This window comes from Procambarus clarkii, chromosome 46, assembly GCF_040958095.1.
Source record: "Procambarus clarkii isolate CNS0578487 chromosome 46, FALCON_Pclarkii_2.0, whole genome shotgun sequence".
Classification (NCBI taxonomy): domain Eukaryota; kingdom Metazoa; phylum Arthropoda; class Malacostraca; order Decapoda; family Cambaridae; genus Procambarus; species Procambarus clarkii.
The window spans coordinates 32,511,255-32,528,550 of record NC_091195.1 but is presented as its reverse complement, the minus strand read 5'-3'; the positions used below and the strand labels follow the sequence as shown (position 1 = coordinate 32,528,550).

General features: G+C 40.6%; 1 protein-coding gene across 2 annotated transcripts in view; it reads left to right on the top strand.

Moving 5' to 3' along the window:
- LOC123770540 (methyltransferase-like protein 27) overlaps nt 1-17,089 on the top strand; it is a 121,572-nt gene extending 104,483 nt beyond the window's left edge. For both annotated transcript variants that reach the window (XM_069301905.1, XM_045762549.2), the window contains one exon: nt 14,063-17,089. In XM_069301905.1, the coding sequence (XP_069158006.1) occupies nt 14,063-14,137 (75 nt within the window). In that variant the 3' untranslated portion in view covers nt 14,138-17,089. The remainder of the gene's footprint in view (nt 1-14,062) is intronic.
- The last annotated feature ends 207 nt before the right edge of the window (nt 17,090-17,296 follow it).

Genomic DNA, 17,296 nt, shown 5'->3' with positions numbered 1-17,296 from the left:
GATACATGTCTGAGGAACGGAGGTTTCAGTTAGGTACCCCACAAGGGGGAGTATTAAGTCCCACCTTATTCAATGTATTAATGAACAGATTAGCATCAGAGATGTATCCTCCAGGGGTCACGACGATCATATATGCTGATGACATTCTTATACAAGGCACTTCTGGGAACAAAATTCAAGATGCTCTTAACATACTTGGTACAACCTGTCACAAGTTAGGCTTAGTTATAAATGCAGATAAAACCAAATACGAGTATAGGAAACGAAGAAATATAACACTTACTCTAAATGGTGTGGAACTGAGCCGTGTACAGAAGTACAAGTATCTGGGCATGTATGTTGGATACACATGTGAGAGTAAAAATGCTGAAATAAATCATATCAGCACCTTATGTAAAGCCCGTCTGCATCCTCTAAAAGCACTGGCTTTTTCTGGTAAAGGTGTTGGGGTACCTATCTTGCGGATGTTATACATAAGCACTGTTCGATCCCTGATAGACTACGCAGCACCCGTATTGTCTTACACAGGCCAAGGCAGAATTCAAAAAATAGAGCTGATACAGAACGAGGCTATGAGGATTATTCTTGGATGTCAAAGAAATGCAATGATTGAAATAATGAGAATGGAATTAAATTTACAGAGTGTGTGTGATAGAGTCCGTGACATTAACACTAGAGTATCTATTCGTTTCATGCGGAGAAAAGGAGGGGATAAGCTGTTTGAGAGCGTTCAGACCTGCTTGAGTGACGTACACACTTCCAGGAAACTGAGGGAGACACGCTATACGAGAGGATTAGCTCATGACCTCAGGGAATACGACGTACTTGACTGCTGTAAACCCTCTCGACAATGTAATATGTCTGCTCCCTGGAAAGTACAGAAAATAGACGTCGAAATTGTACCCCTCAAGGTGAAAAAGATTCATCATGAACCGGGACAATTACGGTGTTTGTATGGAAGCATGATATCTCGGTTACCAAGAGGCAACAGTTTACATGTATATTGCGACGGGTCGGTGGCGGAAGATGGCAGGGCAGGGTGTGGTGTCCTAATAAGGGATTATACGGAGTTTGGGACTGTGGACAGGATAATTGAACTCCGGCTTAGTAATTATATATCATCCACACAAGCTGAACTGCAGGCCATTCTGGCGTGTTTGGAGGAAGTACGTCATGACGACAAAAATGTTTTTGTATTTGTCGATAGCCGAGGAGCACTGGAGTCCTTAAACAGTCGAAACCCAGTCTTCATGTCTATAGTGGAGGACTGTAAGAGAAGAATAACTGAGATACAGCTGAAAGGTTATAGTGTGAAATTCATGTGGATTCCGTCTCATGTTGGAATAGTGCTCAACGAGGTGGCGGATGACTTGGCCAAACGTGCCACATCAAAACCACAAGTTGACATTGAATGTGAATTCACAATGAGACAAATAAGAAGCAAAATCAGAAATATTCAGGCACAGGCGGGAGTGGAGAGGAGAGAGATAATGTATGAGAGAAGTCAAACCATGCAACACTACATGTATGTGAGTCAAAACACCCATTTCACTTATGGTAAAAGGAGAAATGCTTGGAGTGACTCTGTGTACATGCGGCTCAGGCTTGGGTACAAATATTACTGGGAATATGGGATAGATGTTCATGGTAATGACACGAAGTGTAAACTATGTGGTATGTTAAGGTCTCACACCCTTGCCCATTATGTTCTTGATTGTCCGTTGATTAATGTATATAGAAACACTGAGATAAGGACTGTTCCTGAACAAATAGCCTGGATGTGTCACAACGGAAAGGTTGATGATATTCTTGAGAGATATAAGAATTTTGCACCAAGATTGTAATATTTTGTTGAATTATCTGCAGGTGTCTTGCAAATTGTCTATACAGTATACCTAGGTCATAAAAGTATTTGTGTGTACGTCTGATACCATACTACTTGTGAAGGAGGAAATGTATATTTTTACCTCTCAAAATGTTTGGTAATGTGTTTATTTGTGATGTGTGTCTATGTATATATTAACACGTTGTACTGAATGGGGTGAGAATAGCTTGAGCTACCTCATCCCTTTGTGTGTATTTTACCTCAATAAACTTATTTCAATTTCAATTTCATCATGACTCGACATAAGGAGGTGAAAGCCGAAGCTATTTGAACCCCCCCCCCCTCCCCCGCCGGCACCCGGATGATAATCTTGGGCATAGCATTTTATCAAATCACCCCATTCTTTGGGGCACACGTGAGGAACACAAATGCGAACAAGCCTGAATGGTCCCCAGGACTATATGCAACTGAAAACTCGGGGAAAACTTGAGGGAAAAACACCCACCCAGAGCTCTTCGTGACGACAGTGTTTCCCTAGTCGGTGTCACCAGAGCAGAACCCCTGTGTGTGCTCGAATCCATGGTGCATAAAGCAGCTTTATCCTTCCCACCAGGATCAGCAGGTGGGTTCACAGGACTACGACCCAACCACATCAAACAAATGCTCAACCCTGCACTGGAAGACATTGCACAGGGCCTCCTGGTGGAACTAACTAGATTCGCCAACACATGTCTAGCTGGCAACATACCAGAGACCATACGGCCTCTCTTTTTTGGCGCTACCCTCTGTGCCCTGAGGAAAAAAAGATGGAGGAATCAGACCGAGAGCAGTTAGTCAGGCAGCAGCCGACATGTTGAAGCCAAAACAGCTTGGGTTTGGCATTCCCCAAGGGTGTGAGGCAGCCGCTCATGCAGCTAGAGCCTACATTGCCAACATTACGAATGAAAAAGCCCTGATAAAGCTGGACTTCAAAAATGCTTTCAATCTGGTTAGAAGGGATGCAGTACTCAGTGCAGTTCATCGCCTTTTTCCTTCCCTCTACCCGTTTGTAAACTCATGCTACAGTAAGAATCTAACTCTGCTTTTTGGGGAACATGAAATTGAATCACAAGAAGGTGTCCAACAGGGTGACCCCCTTGCTCCTTTTCTTTTCTGCCTAGTTATCAAGGAAGTCACCGATAACCTGTCCAGTGAGCACAACATTTGGTTTTTGGGCGATGGTACTCTAGCCGGCTCCCCAGCCTCACTCTTGGACGACATAAGAATAATTCAGGAGCAAGGAGCAAGCCTAGGCCTCACCCTGAACCCTTCCAAGTGCGAAATAACCTCCACCAACCAGCACATAATACGACAAATAAAGGTTGTTTTGCCTGACATTCATACAACCAACCCTGAGGACAGCACACTCCTAGGTGATCCTCTTGGAAGGAATGCCATCGACGGGGTCCTCGGTAAGAAGATCACTGACCTGAAGAGGATGAACGAGAGGATTGAAGACATCGATGCTCATGATGCACTTTACCTAATCATCAGATGCTTGTCCCTCCCCAGGCTGACCTACTTTCTAAGATGTTCGCCATCTTTCAACAATATTAAATTAGAAGAGTACGACAGCTTGCTGAAATCAACACTAGAAAAAGCCCTCAATCTTTCCCTCAGCCACTCACAGTGGAAACAGGCCTCCCTTCCTGTCAGACTCGGGGGCCTTGGCGTGTGCACAGCAACACAAATTGCTGTACCAGCGTTCCTGTCCTCTTCAGTGGGGTCTGACAACTTGGTGAAGGAAATCCTACCTGAGCACCTAGTTCAACAGGCTGGGGTACATGATCCCAGCTTCACAGACTGCACAACCAAATGGGTCTCTCTCGCAGGACCAGCACCCTAACCACCACCTTCTGAAGCCCATAAGCAATCCAGCTGGGATCGCCCCATTGCCGACCAAGAAGCTGCGACTTTGCTAGAAGCTGCGACAACACCACATGACACTGCCCGACTTAGAGCTGTAGCAGCTCCCCATGCAGGTGATTTCCTATTAGCAACCCCAATGTCAGCAACCGGCACCCGTCTCACACCGCAGGCCCTCCGAATTGCCATGGCTCTCCGCCTCGCTGCCCCAATCCACACCGAATACAGGTGTATTTGCGGCGAGGCAGAGGCTGACAGATACGGACAGCATGGCCTTCTCTGCCAAAGGACAGGAGGATGGCATGCAAGACACGGCGAGCTTAATGACATTATTAAGGGAAGCCTTACTGCAGCCAGTTGTCCAGCAGAGAGAGAGCCCCGTTACCTAATGTCCCGCAACTCTGATGAGCCTGACGGTCGCCCAGATGGAATCACGGTGAACCCCTGGAACAATGGTAGACAGTTGGTGTGGGACTACACTTGCCTTTCAACTTTAGCCAATACCTATGTTGACTTCAGTGCTGGAGGAGCTGCCAATCACTGGGAAGCGGCCAAGTCACGTAAATACACAGACCTTGATCACCACTACAATTTTGTCCCCATTGCCTCAGAGACACTTGGTGCCTGGGGTAAAAGTGCTGCTAGCTTTTTGAAGGAGTTGGGTCTAAGCTAATCGAAACAACGTGAGACCCTAGAGCTGCCAGTTTTCTTTTTCAGCACCTTAGTGTGGCAATCCAGAGAGGAAATGCTCACTGCATCCATGGTTCACTGCATCCAGGGTTGGTTAGGTTCGGTCATATATCTACGTTAATTTTAACTCCAATAACAAAAAATTGACCTCATACATTATGAAATGGGTAGCTTTACCATTTCATAAGAAAAAAATTAGAGAAAATATATTAATTCAGGAAAACTTGGCTTATTAGGCAAATCGGGCCTTGCATAGCAGGCGAGACGACATTTTTACACAGGTACCTGATGTCAGACATCTGCAGGAGCTGAAGGAGGCATTTGAGCAGAATTCTGTGTTGCCTTTCACTTACGAAATGGAGAAGGATGGAAAGCTGCCCTTTCTAGATGTAACAGTCATGGAAAGGAGCGGAGTTTTCCACACTGCAGTCTACACTAAGGAAACAAACATAGGAATGTGCCTGAATGCCAACAGTGACTGCCCAGACAGGTACACGAGGAGTGTTGTTAACGCTTATGTCGACCGTGCCGTCAGCCACAGCTCAGAATGGAAGCAAGTCGACGAAGAACTCTGTAGGGTAAGGCATTTCCTAGTCAACAACGGCTTCTCCAATGGTTTCGTGGAAGACATCATAAGAAGGAAAGTGCAATGCTATGCAACCTCTGAAGAGACAACTAACACAACACCTATAACCCCTATTAGACTATTTTACAGGAACTTCTTTTCCACAGCCCATAAAACGGAGGAAGGGATCTTGAAAAATATTGTTAGTAGGAACGTTATCCCTACAGACAAAAATCAGAAGATACAACTGACGATTTACTATAAAACCAGAAAAACGGCCAGCCTACTCATGAGAAACTCTCCAGACACAAAGCAGAACGCTTTAAAAGAGACCAACGTCGTCTATGCCTTCAAATACCCTTTTGGGGACTGTAAGCCTCAAAAAACTCAGTATATAGGCAAGACAACAACATCTCTTTCCAGGCGTTTAACGATGCATAAGCAACAGAGCTCCATTAAGGAACATATAGTCTCTTCCCACAACCAAACCATCACCAGAGAAATCTTAGCAAACAACACAGAAATCATCAATAGATACAGCGATAGCAGGCGGCTTGACGTCTGCGAGGCACTACACATCAAGAAGTCAACACCAGCAATCAACAGCCAATTATTGCACAACTATATTCTACCCACTTCAAGACTTCGCTCCAATATAGAAGCATCAAGAAATATGGGCCAATAAAAATAGGCCTTCTGCAGTTACCTACCTTTAATACCCATTGTTTCGTGTCCTGTCTTGTGTTAAAAGTTTATTTTCACCTCATCCAAAACAATTGTAACATGTCACGTCACCCAAATGTAGGTATAAAAACTCGAAGATGTTTAAGCTCTATTCAGTTAAAGTTGTGTGTGTGTGTGTAAACTAAAGTCTTTGAAAATGTAATAAGTTTTACGAAACGCGCTCAAGTGTCGCGTCAGACTAGAAGTAAAAATGAATTTTGGAGAATTGATTTTTGAATTACCATCAACAGTGAAAAGAAACATAAGAAAGATCGAGAAAATTCCTGTTAGAATTATTAATCTTACTTTTTCGGTCATATATATATATATATATATATATATATATATATATATATATATATATATATATATATATATATATATATATATATATATATGCGAACAAGCCTGAATGGTCCCCAGGACAATATGCAACTGAAAACTCACACCCCAGAAGTGACTCGAACCCATACTCCCAGAAGCAACGCAACTGGTATGTACAAGACGCCTTAATCCACTTGACCATCACGACCGGACATAATGAGGTGATAGCCGAGGCTATTTGAACCACCCCACCGCCGGCACTCGGATAGTTATCTTGGGCATAGCATTTTACCAAATCACCTCATTCTTTGGGGCACAAATATATATATATATATATTTATATATATATATATATATATATATATATATATATATATATTATATATATATATATATATTTATATATATATATATATATATATATATATTTGTTTGGGGCACAAATTTTATATATATATATATATATATATATATATATATATATAATGCTATGCCCAAGATAACTATCCGAGTGCCGGCGGTGGGGTGGTTCAAATAGCCTCGGCTATCACCTCATTATGTCCGGTCGTGATGGTCAAGTGGATTAAGGCGTCTTGTACATACCAGTTGCGTTGCTTCTGGGAGTATGGGTTCGAGTCACTTCTGGGGTGTGAGTTTTCAGTTGCATATTGTCCTGGGGACCATTCAGGCTTGTTCGCATTTGTGTTCCTCATGTGTGCCCCAAGAATGAGGTGATTTGGTAAAATGCTATGCCCAAGATAACTATCCGAGTGCCGGCGGTGGGGTGGTTCAAATAGCCTCGGCTATCACCTCATTATGTCCGGTCGTGATGGTCAAGTGGATTAAGGCGTCTTGTACATACCAGTTGCGTTGCTTCTGGGAGTATGGGTTCGAGTCACTTCTGGGGTGTGAGTTTTCAGTTATATATATATATATATATATATATATATTATTATATATATAATGTTGTACCTAGTAGCCAGAACGTCGTACTCAGCCTTGTATGCATGGCCCAATTTGCCTAATAAGCCAAGTTTTCCTGAATTAATATATTTTCTCTAATTTTTTTCTTTTGAAATGATAAAGCTACCCATTTCATTATGTATGAGGTCAATTTTTTTTTTATTGGAGTTAAAATTAACGTAGATATATGACCGAACCTAACCAACCCTACCTAACCTAACCTAACCTATCTTTATAGGTTAGGTTAGGTTAGGTAGCCGAAAAAGTTAGGTTAGGTAGTCGAAAAAACATTAATTCAGGAAAACTTGGCTTATTAGGCAAATCGGGCTTTGCATAGTAGGCTGAGAAGTGCGTTCTGGCAACTAGGTACGACATATATATATATATATATATATATATATATATATATATATATATATATATATATATATATATATATATATATATATATATATATATATATATATATATATATATATATATATGTCGTACCTAGTAGCCAGAACGCACTTTTCAGCCTACTATGTAAGGCCCGATTTGCCTAATAAGCCAAGTTTTCATGAATTAATGATTTTTCGACTACCTAACCTACCTAACCTAACCTAACCTAACTTTTTCGGCTACCTAACCTAACCTAACCTATAAAGATAGGTTAGGTTAGGTTAGGTAGGGTTGGTTAGGTTCGGTCATATGTCTACGTTAATTTTAACTCCAATAAAAAAAAATTACCTCATACATAATGAAATGAGTAGCATTATCATTTCATAAGAAAAAAATTAGAGAAAATATATTAATTCATGAAAACTTGGCTTATTAGGCAAATCGGGCCTTGCATAGTAGGCTGAGAAGTGCGTTCTGGCTATTAGGTACGACATATATATATATATATATATATATATATATATATATATATATATATATATATATATATATATATATATATATATATATATATATATATATTATTAAATATGACCGAAAAAGTAAGATTAGTAATTGTAACACGAATTTTCTCGATCTTTCGTACGTTTCTTTTCACCGTTGGTTGTAATTCAAAAATCAATTCTCCAAAATTCATTTTTATTTCTAGTCTGACGCGACACTTGAGCGCGTTTCGTAAAACTTATTACATTTTCAAAGACTTTAGTTTACACATAAACAACTGAATAGAACTTACACATCTTCGATTTGTTTATATCTACATTTGAGTGAGGTGGATGGGGTGAGGTGGTATTAATAGGGTATTAAATTCCTAAACACAAGACAGAACACGAAACAATGGGTATTGAATGGAAGTGATTGTAGAAAGCCTATTGGTCAATATTTCTTGATGCTTCTATATTGGAGCGGAGTCTTGAAGTGGGTAGAATATAGTTGTGCATTAATTGGCTGTTGATTGCTGGTGTTGACTTCTTGATGTGTAGTGCCTCGCAGACGTCAAGTAGCCTGCTATCGCTGTATCTATCGATGATTTCTGTGTTGTTTACTAGGATTTCTCTGGCGATGGTTTGATTGTGGGAAGAGATTATATGTTCCTTAATGGAGCCCTGTTGCTTATGCATCGTTAAACGCCTAGAAAGAGATGTTGTCTTGCCTATATACTGGGTTTTTTTGAGCTTACATTCCCCAAGAGGGCATTTGAAGGCATAGACGAGTTGGTCTCTTTTAAAGCGTTCTGCTTTGTGTCTGGAGAGTTTCTCATGAGTAGGCTGGCCGTTTTTCTGGTTTTATAGTAAATCGTCAGTTGTATCCTCTGATTTTTGTCTGTAGGGATAACGTTTCTATTAACAATATCTTTCAGGACCCTTTCCTCCGTTTTATGAGCTGTGGAAAAGAAGTTCCTGTAAAATAGTCTAATAGGGGGTATAGGTGTTGTGTTAGTTGTCTCTTCAGAGGATGCATGGCGTTTCATTTTCCTTCTTATGATGTCTTCGACGAAACCATTGGAGAAGCCGTTGTTGACTAGGACCTGCCTTACCCTACAGAGTTCTTTGTCGACTTGCTTCCATTCTGAGCTGTGGCTGAGAGCACGGTCGACATAAGCGTTAACAACCTTCCTCTTGTACCTGTCTGGGCAGTCGCTGTTGGCATTTAGGCACATTCCTATGTTCGTTTCCTTAGTGTAGACTGCAGTGTGGAAACCTCCGCTCTTTTCCATGACTGTTACATCTAGAAAGTTCAGCTTCCCATCCTTTTCCATCTCGTAAATGAAACGCAGCACGGAACTCTGCTCAAATGCCTCCTTCAGCTCCTGCAGATGTCTGACATCAGGTACCTGTGTAAAAATGTCGTCAACATACCTGCAGTATATCGCCGGTTTCAAGTTCATGTCGACTAAGACTTTTTGCTCGATGGTACCCATGTAGAAGTTTGCAAACAGGACACCTAGGGGAGAACCCATGGCGACCCCATCTACTTGCTTATACATGTGCCCATCCGGGCTCAAGAAGGGTGCCTCTTTAGTACAAGCTTGGAGTAGTTTCCTTAGAATATTTTCTGGTATGTCAAGAGGAGTATAGGCCGGATCATGATACACTCTGTCGGCTATCATCCCGATTGTCTCGTCCACAGGTACGTTGGTAAACAGTGATTCTACGTCCCACGAGGCTCTTATCACTGTGGTCCGTGTGCCCCGCAGTAAGTCAACAAATTCCTTTGGAGACTTCAGGCTGAAGGCGCAAGGGACATAAGGAGTCAGCAGGCCGTTGAGTCGCTTCGCCAGTCTGTACGTGGGTGTGGGTATCTGGCTGATGATTGGCCGAAGTGGGTTTCCAGGCTTGTGTGTCTTGACATTTCCATACGCATATCCAGGTTTATATTCCCCAATAATCTTTGGCAGGTGGAGTCCGGATTTCTTGGCGTTCACAGTTTCGATCAGTTTGTTGACCTTTGCTTTCAATTCGGCTGTAGTGTCCTTTGTTACCCTTTGGAATTTAGTTTGGTCAGAGAGTATGAGGTTCATTTTCGCCAGATATTCGTCTTTTTTAAGAATGACGTATATTGGCGACTTGTCACCTCTCCTGACAACTATCTCCTTGTTCTCACGAAGGCTTTTAGCTGCTGCTTTGAGCTCGGGGGACAGTATGGTGCTTCTGTAGTTGCCTCGATTCTTTCCTCCTTCCGCAATAAGTTCTGCTTGTAAGGTATCTTTGGTAGTGACCTTCTTTTGTGTCTCGAGGTCGAATATGTCGTCCAACAGAATTTCCAACTCCACTTTCCGGGCCATCTCACTCGGTCTGGACATAACGTGACAGTTTATACCCAGATTTAGGAGAGTGACTTGGTCCTCAGTGAGGTTAATTCCTGCAAGGTTCAGGAAGCCATCTTTTGGTCGTGGAATTGCCATAGGTCCTCCATATAACGTTGTCAACGTTATATAGATACAGCGATAGCAGGCGGCTTTACGTCTGTGAGGCACTACACATCAAGAAGTCAACACCAGCAATCAACAGCCAATTAATGCACAACTATATTCTACCCACCTCAAGACTCCGCTCCAATATAGAAGCATCAAGAAATATGGACCAGTAGGCTTTCTACAATCACTTCCATTCAATACCCATTGTTTCGTGTTCTGTCTTGTGTTTAGGAATTTAATACCCTATTAATACCACCTCACCCCATCCACCTCACTCAAATGTAGATATAAACAAATCGAAGATGTGTAAGTTCTATTCAGTTGTGTATGTGTAAACTAAAGTCTTTGAATATGTAATAAGTTTTACGAAACGCGCTCAAGTGTCGCGTCAGACTAGAAATAAAAATGAATTTTGGAGAATTGATTTTTGAATTACCACCAACAGTGAAAAGAAACGTACGAAAGATCGAGAAAATTCGTGTTAGAATTATTAATCTTACTTTTTCGGTCATATTTAGTAATATATGTCTACAGGAAAGACTGCTACCAAAATATACTAATATATATATATATATATATATATATATATATATATATATATATATATATATATATATATATATATATATATATATATATACATATATATATTATATTTCATTTCCCCCGGGCTCCTCAGGAGGCTACACAGGGGTAAGACCTCAACATGTGAAGGAAATGGTGAACCCTGTTCTTGGCCCAGCTGCAGAAGCGCTCCTGACAGAAATCACAACGTTTGTCAACAACTGCCTCGCCGGGTTAATCCCTGATGAAATCAAACCATTCTTCTTTGGTGCATCCCTATGTGCCCTTAAAAAGAAGGGGGGAGGGATCAGACCCATTGCCGTTGGTAATACCCTTCGCCGCCTAGTTGCAAGGGCTGCTGTCAGAAGTATCCGAATGGAAGCAGCCACCATGCTGCAACCCAACCAGCTGGGGTTTGGAGTCCCCCAAGGCTGTGAAGCAGCGGCTCATGCTGCACGAGCCTACATTAGCTCTCTTACTGAAGACCAGGCAGTAGTAAAATTAGATTTTAAAAACGCTTTCAACTCGGTCAAAAGGGAAGCAATCCTCACTGCAGTCCAGGAACATTGCCCAAGCATTCTCCCGTTTGTGTCAGCAGGCTACAGCAAAGACTCAACCCTCCTGTTTGGCAAACATGAAGTCACCTCAGCAGAGGGAATTCAACAGGGTGACCCACTTGCACCGTTCCTCTTTTGCATAGCGGTTCGAGAAATTACAACCAGACTGTCCAGCGAGCTCAACATCTGGTTCCTGGATGATGGCACTCTGGCAGGCACACAAGATTCCCTGCTAGAAGACCTACAGCTGGTGAAGACACGGGGGGAGTCCATGGGTCTCGTTCTTAACCCCTCCAAGTGCGAAATTATTGCATCCAGTGTAGTAATCATTAGAGCAGTGAAATCAGTTCTACCAGAAGCCTCAGTCGTTAAACCTACCGACAGCACACTACTCGGAGCACCTCTGGGCCACAATGCCATTGCTGCAGTCCTTGACGAAAAGTTTAGAGACCTAAAGAGGATGGAAGAGAGAATTGGGGACTTGGACTCCCACGATGCCCTCTACCTTCTCACAAAGTGCCTTACCTTGCCCAGACTAACATACTTCTTAAGGTGTGCACCAACTTTTGGCAACCCACTTCTAAATCAATATGATGAGCTCCTCAGGTCAATATTCAGGAAGGCGCTCAACCTAGATTTAGATGACAGACAGTGGGACCAAGCAACACTACCAGTGAGATTTGGAGGGATAGGCATACGAAAGGCAACTGAGGTAGCACTTCCAGAATTCTTATCCTCATGTACAGCAGCCAACGAATTGGTAGGGCAGATCCTACCAGAGCGTATGAGAGAGACAGCGGGAACTCATGATCAAACGTTCATCGAAGCAGCCAGACAATGGGACACCATTGCACACCCTCAACCCCGACCACAAGTCCCAAAAGACCACAAGCAGGCCCACTGGGATAGCCCCATAATGGAAAAGACTGTCACAGCAATGATTGACAACGCTGATGCTGAAAACAAAGCCCGCCTCCTAGCGGTAACAGCACCCCACGCCGGGGATTTTTTATTTGCTGTGCCCAATGCAGCCCTGGGAACTCGCCTCAGTCATGACGCTCTCCGCATTGGAGTTGCCCTTCGCCTTGCCGCCCCCATCCTCACCGAACATAGGTGCATCTGCGGAACTGCGATGGCAGACCAATATGGTCGTCATGGTCTGGTATGTCGTAAATCACAGGGTAAAATTGCAAGACATGAAGAAGTCAATGACATCATCAAGAGGAGCCTCGCCACAGCCTGCTGCCCGGCACAAAGAGAACCACACTTATCCAGACCTAACGACCCTCAGAAGCGCCCTGATGGGGTCACCTTGCTACCTTGGAAGGATGGTAAGCAAGTGGTATGGGACTACATGTGCGCTGCCTCACTGGCCAGTACCTACCTCCACTACAGCACACGTGAAAGCGGTGGTGCTGCTTCTTTCAGGGAATCGCAGAAAATTATTAAATACAGAGGTCTAGCACACTGCTACAGCTTTGTTCCGATCGGCTCGGAGACCCTCGGTTTGTGGGGAAAATGTGCATTGAAGTTCCTGAAGGAATTGGGGGGACAAATTGATCAGCGCTACAAAAGACCAGAGAGCAAAAAGTTTCTTGTTCCAGCGCCTCAGTGTTGCGATTCAGAGGGGAAATGCCTGTTGCGTCTTGGGCACTAGTCCAACTTCAGAGGAATTCGAAGAAGTGTTTGACTTGCAACAATGATCGAACCCGTCTGTGACATTCATCAATGTTTCCCATTGTTGTGTTTTTCAAGAGATCCATAACCTTTAAGCACCTTTTTGCATTATTATTTTTGTATCAACCCATGTATATCTTGTAACCATCAAATGCATAATAAAGCACAAAAAATAAAAAAGGAAGGGGGTGGTAGGAGAAAAGCACACAGAAACTGTATTGGAGGGAATCTAAACATTCCCTCTAATGCGTTATACGTGGTTTCCTCCGAGGCTATGGGTCCCCCTTCTTCCAGCTAGAGGTGGTACTCCCTCCCCTATATATATATATATATATATATATATATATATATATATATATATATATATATATATATATATATATATATATATATATATATATATTTATATATATATATATATATATATATATATATATATATATATATATATATATATATATATATATATATATATATATATATATATGTATATATGTATATAATATATATGTATATAATATACATATATATAATATACATATATATTATATACATATATATTATATACATATATATCTTTGGTTATATCATTTCATGTAATTTACGCGAAGAAAAAAATTAACTATTTACGTGTTTCATTTAGCATTCTATAATTTTTCTTAACAAATAAATTCCGAAAAAAATATGATTCTTTGGATTGCTTCCGTTTTGAAAGTCGCAAGATCCAAGTACGAGTTGATTTCTTCTGAATCATCATTGGTTGAGTAAATTTATGTGTAAAAAAATTATCAGGCTATAAAATCGAATACTCTAACGTGTTCCCATAACACTGAACCTCTATCCAATTACTTTGTTTCCAGTGTAATTTTTGCGTAACATTTACTCAAAATTTTTAATTTGTTGTTCAACAGGAAGGACGAAAAGTGGTACCAAAATTTGCCTTTAGTGGCGATGGAGTCGTGTTCATCTATCGTGTGGCCTCCTAAGTCTCTGCCAGCAGCGTCGACTTCCACACTGACCATCACCAAGATGTGCTCTCGTCAACCTTCAATTCCTTCACCAAAATAAAAAACAAATCAAGTATCTACAGTTACCATTGAAACTTAAACTCATATATTGATCCAGATTACAACAGAAGGAATCCAATGAGCATACCCCTGATATACTGTTCGGCAGATTTTCTAAATCAAAACTTTTCAGGATTAAAACCAATTGTTCCATCTTCTGGTTATTTTTTATATGATTTTGATTATTAATATCACCTTTTGCAGTCATCAACATCTTGAATTCTTCATTATGTCATTTCCTGACGTTCTTTCTAATGAATGTAAATTAGGTTTCCATGTTCTTTATTAACATTGAAGGTTTCTTGTGCCTGGGATCATCATAGTATCTTTCCCATCTTAGGATCGTTTGATTGAAATTTTGTCCATCCAATACCATGATGCCCAAAACTGATCTGCATAATCCAAATCGTGCCCAACATGGATGAGATTAATCTGAAGAATAACTCACGAGGAATTATTACTTAGAATTCTAAATATGGATACTAGCATAATGTCTTCTTTATATCAAGTACTTAGTCAATATTTGATTAGTGTTAGATTACCATTAATCAAAGCTTCAAGATCTCTTTTAAAAAATTAACTTGTGATTTTGGCATTATTGAACTGACATGTAGCACCTCTATATTTATATCCAAGGCACCCTGTATTTGTTTGCTTTAAATTGCAGTTTTAAGTTACCAATTAAAAATTTATAAATTACTAGCTGTACCCAGGCACACGTTCCTGTGGCTCAGCAACGCATGTGTGTTACTGAGCCCCAGCAACCTTCCCGTCTCCCAGTCCTTCCCACCATTTCCCCCCCCTTTCCCCATTCCCTCGTCCTCCCCGCCATTCACCCCCTCCCCTGTCCCTTTGTCTTCCCCACCATCCCCCACTCCACCGTCCCCTCGTCCTCCCAACCATTGCCCACTCCACCATCCTTTCATCCTCCCCACTACCTTCCACTCCCCCCCTGTCCCCTATCATTCCCCCATCCCCTCGTCCTCCTCCCCTTGTCCTCCTCATTATCATCTATGCCCCTGTCTCCTCGTCCCCATCATCCCCAACTCCCCCATCTCATCCTCCCAACCATTACCCCCTCCCCTGTCCTGTCGTCCTCCCAACCATCCCCCACTCCCATCCGCTCGTCCTCCACACCATTCCCCACTCCTTCGTCTGATGCATTCCCAGATGATCTGATGTTCTCATCAGAAAATTGGCAACATCTGACATTCCCATCACTGAAATATAAGAAAAACAGTTTAAAAAACGAAATGAAAAACAATGAAAAAATAAAATAAACTATTCTCACAAAATGAACGGTATGGTAAACAACACCATTCAGTTCCAAGGCAATGTCACACAAAATATTTAAATAAAAATGAAAATAAATCAAAATCTATGAAAATTAAATTTGTCAATGTAATCGGAAACATTGAAATGGAATCGTATCATATATAGTATAGCGTGTGCTGCTCTTACATGCAACATATGGTGCTGTTTCTTTAAAAAAGAATGATTTTACACACAGGTTTGTATCTATACCTATACTTATGAAATGAACAGTATGGTAAACAACACAGCTCAATTCCAACACAATGACATGCCAAATAATTAAATCAAAATTAAAATTAATCAAAATGTATGAAAATTCAATTTATCAATACAATTGGAAACATTGACATGGAATTATAACATATATAGTAAAGCGTGTGTTGCTATTATGTGCAACAGATGGCACATTTTTTACCAAAAAAATCATGTTTTTGCCTGTTACAGCTGTATACTGTATATAGTAGGTCAATAAAAATCTGTGCGTATTCGAATGGAACATTGTGTCAAAATTTCAAAGAAATCGTTGAAGAACTTTTTGAGAATACAGCATGTGTTGCTCTTACATCCAAAAGATGGCACTATTTTTTTTTAATAATGTTTTTCCTGTCACAGATGAGGCATTTATATAAAAGGTATATAAAAACAGGCATCTATTCGAATGCAACGTTGTGTCAAAATTTCAGTCGAATCAATAAAGAGATTTCAGAGATTTTCCCTCACATCAAAAACACATGGAAAAAAACAGCTTAAAAAAAAAGACATGTTTTTTGACATGCTTTTTTCAGGTTCATGAGATTACCGATTTTGAACAAACGAACATCTACATTTTTATTTATATAGATAAACTTATGCAATTTATATATAAATTGCAGTTATCAGTCATTTAGCGAAAGCAGGAGCTTATTCAGGAATCTTTGAAGCACTAATTCATATTCAAAGGAATTTAATATATTCTATATTTTTCAATCATCTGGAAATTTAATGATGATTCCAGTAACTCCAATTTTGAAATCGTTTATGTTGCTAATGAAGATAGTTCATAATATAGATGGTTGATAATTATTATCAACCACCTATCGTATGCGGGAAAAGAAAGAGAACAAATATGTTAAACAAGACCATAGTAAACCCATGCTGTGAAACCCTTTTCAAATAATGATCCTCGTGATTGGTCTGCATAGTATCTTCCGTTTTGGTTCAAGCAACTTCCTACTATGGACATTTTACTAAATGGTAGATAGTTGGGTTAATGTGTTCTACATCCACCTTTGCCAAAATTGTCACCACGTTTGCAACTCCCCATGATTCAGGCACCTTATCTTAATCTAGCGACATATTAATTCATGATTTGCTTACTAAGCTTATCTCTGATCTTTTCTGAATGCTTATAAATACTTCATCTGGACCTGGAGATTTGTTAGGTTTAAGCTCTTCTTTTTGGTTTTAGATCTCCTGAGTTATGCTTAGCTTTGTTAGTTAATTTTTTTTCACCGCATCTGTAAATTTACTGACTCAGTTTTTTCATTGTTAAGATTAGAATAAAATTATAATAATTAACTTTTGCCTACATTACACTTTTTAACATCTCTTGCTATATTTTTATTTGAACTATTCTTGTAGCAAGTTAGTTAGGCAGAAGAGCTGATTCTACAAGACGGCGTCTGTGTAGAGTAGAGGCAGGAAAGATTATTTTGGAGGAAGACCAATCAATGGGATGATTAGAATCCCTCACATGGCAGAAGAGAGCATTGACGTGAAGAACAC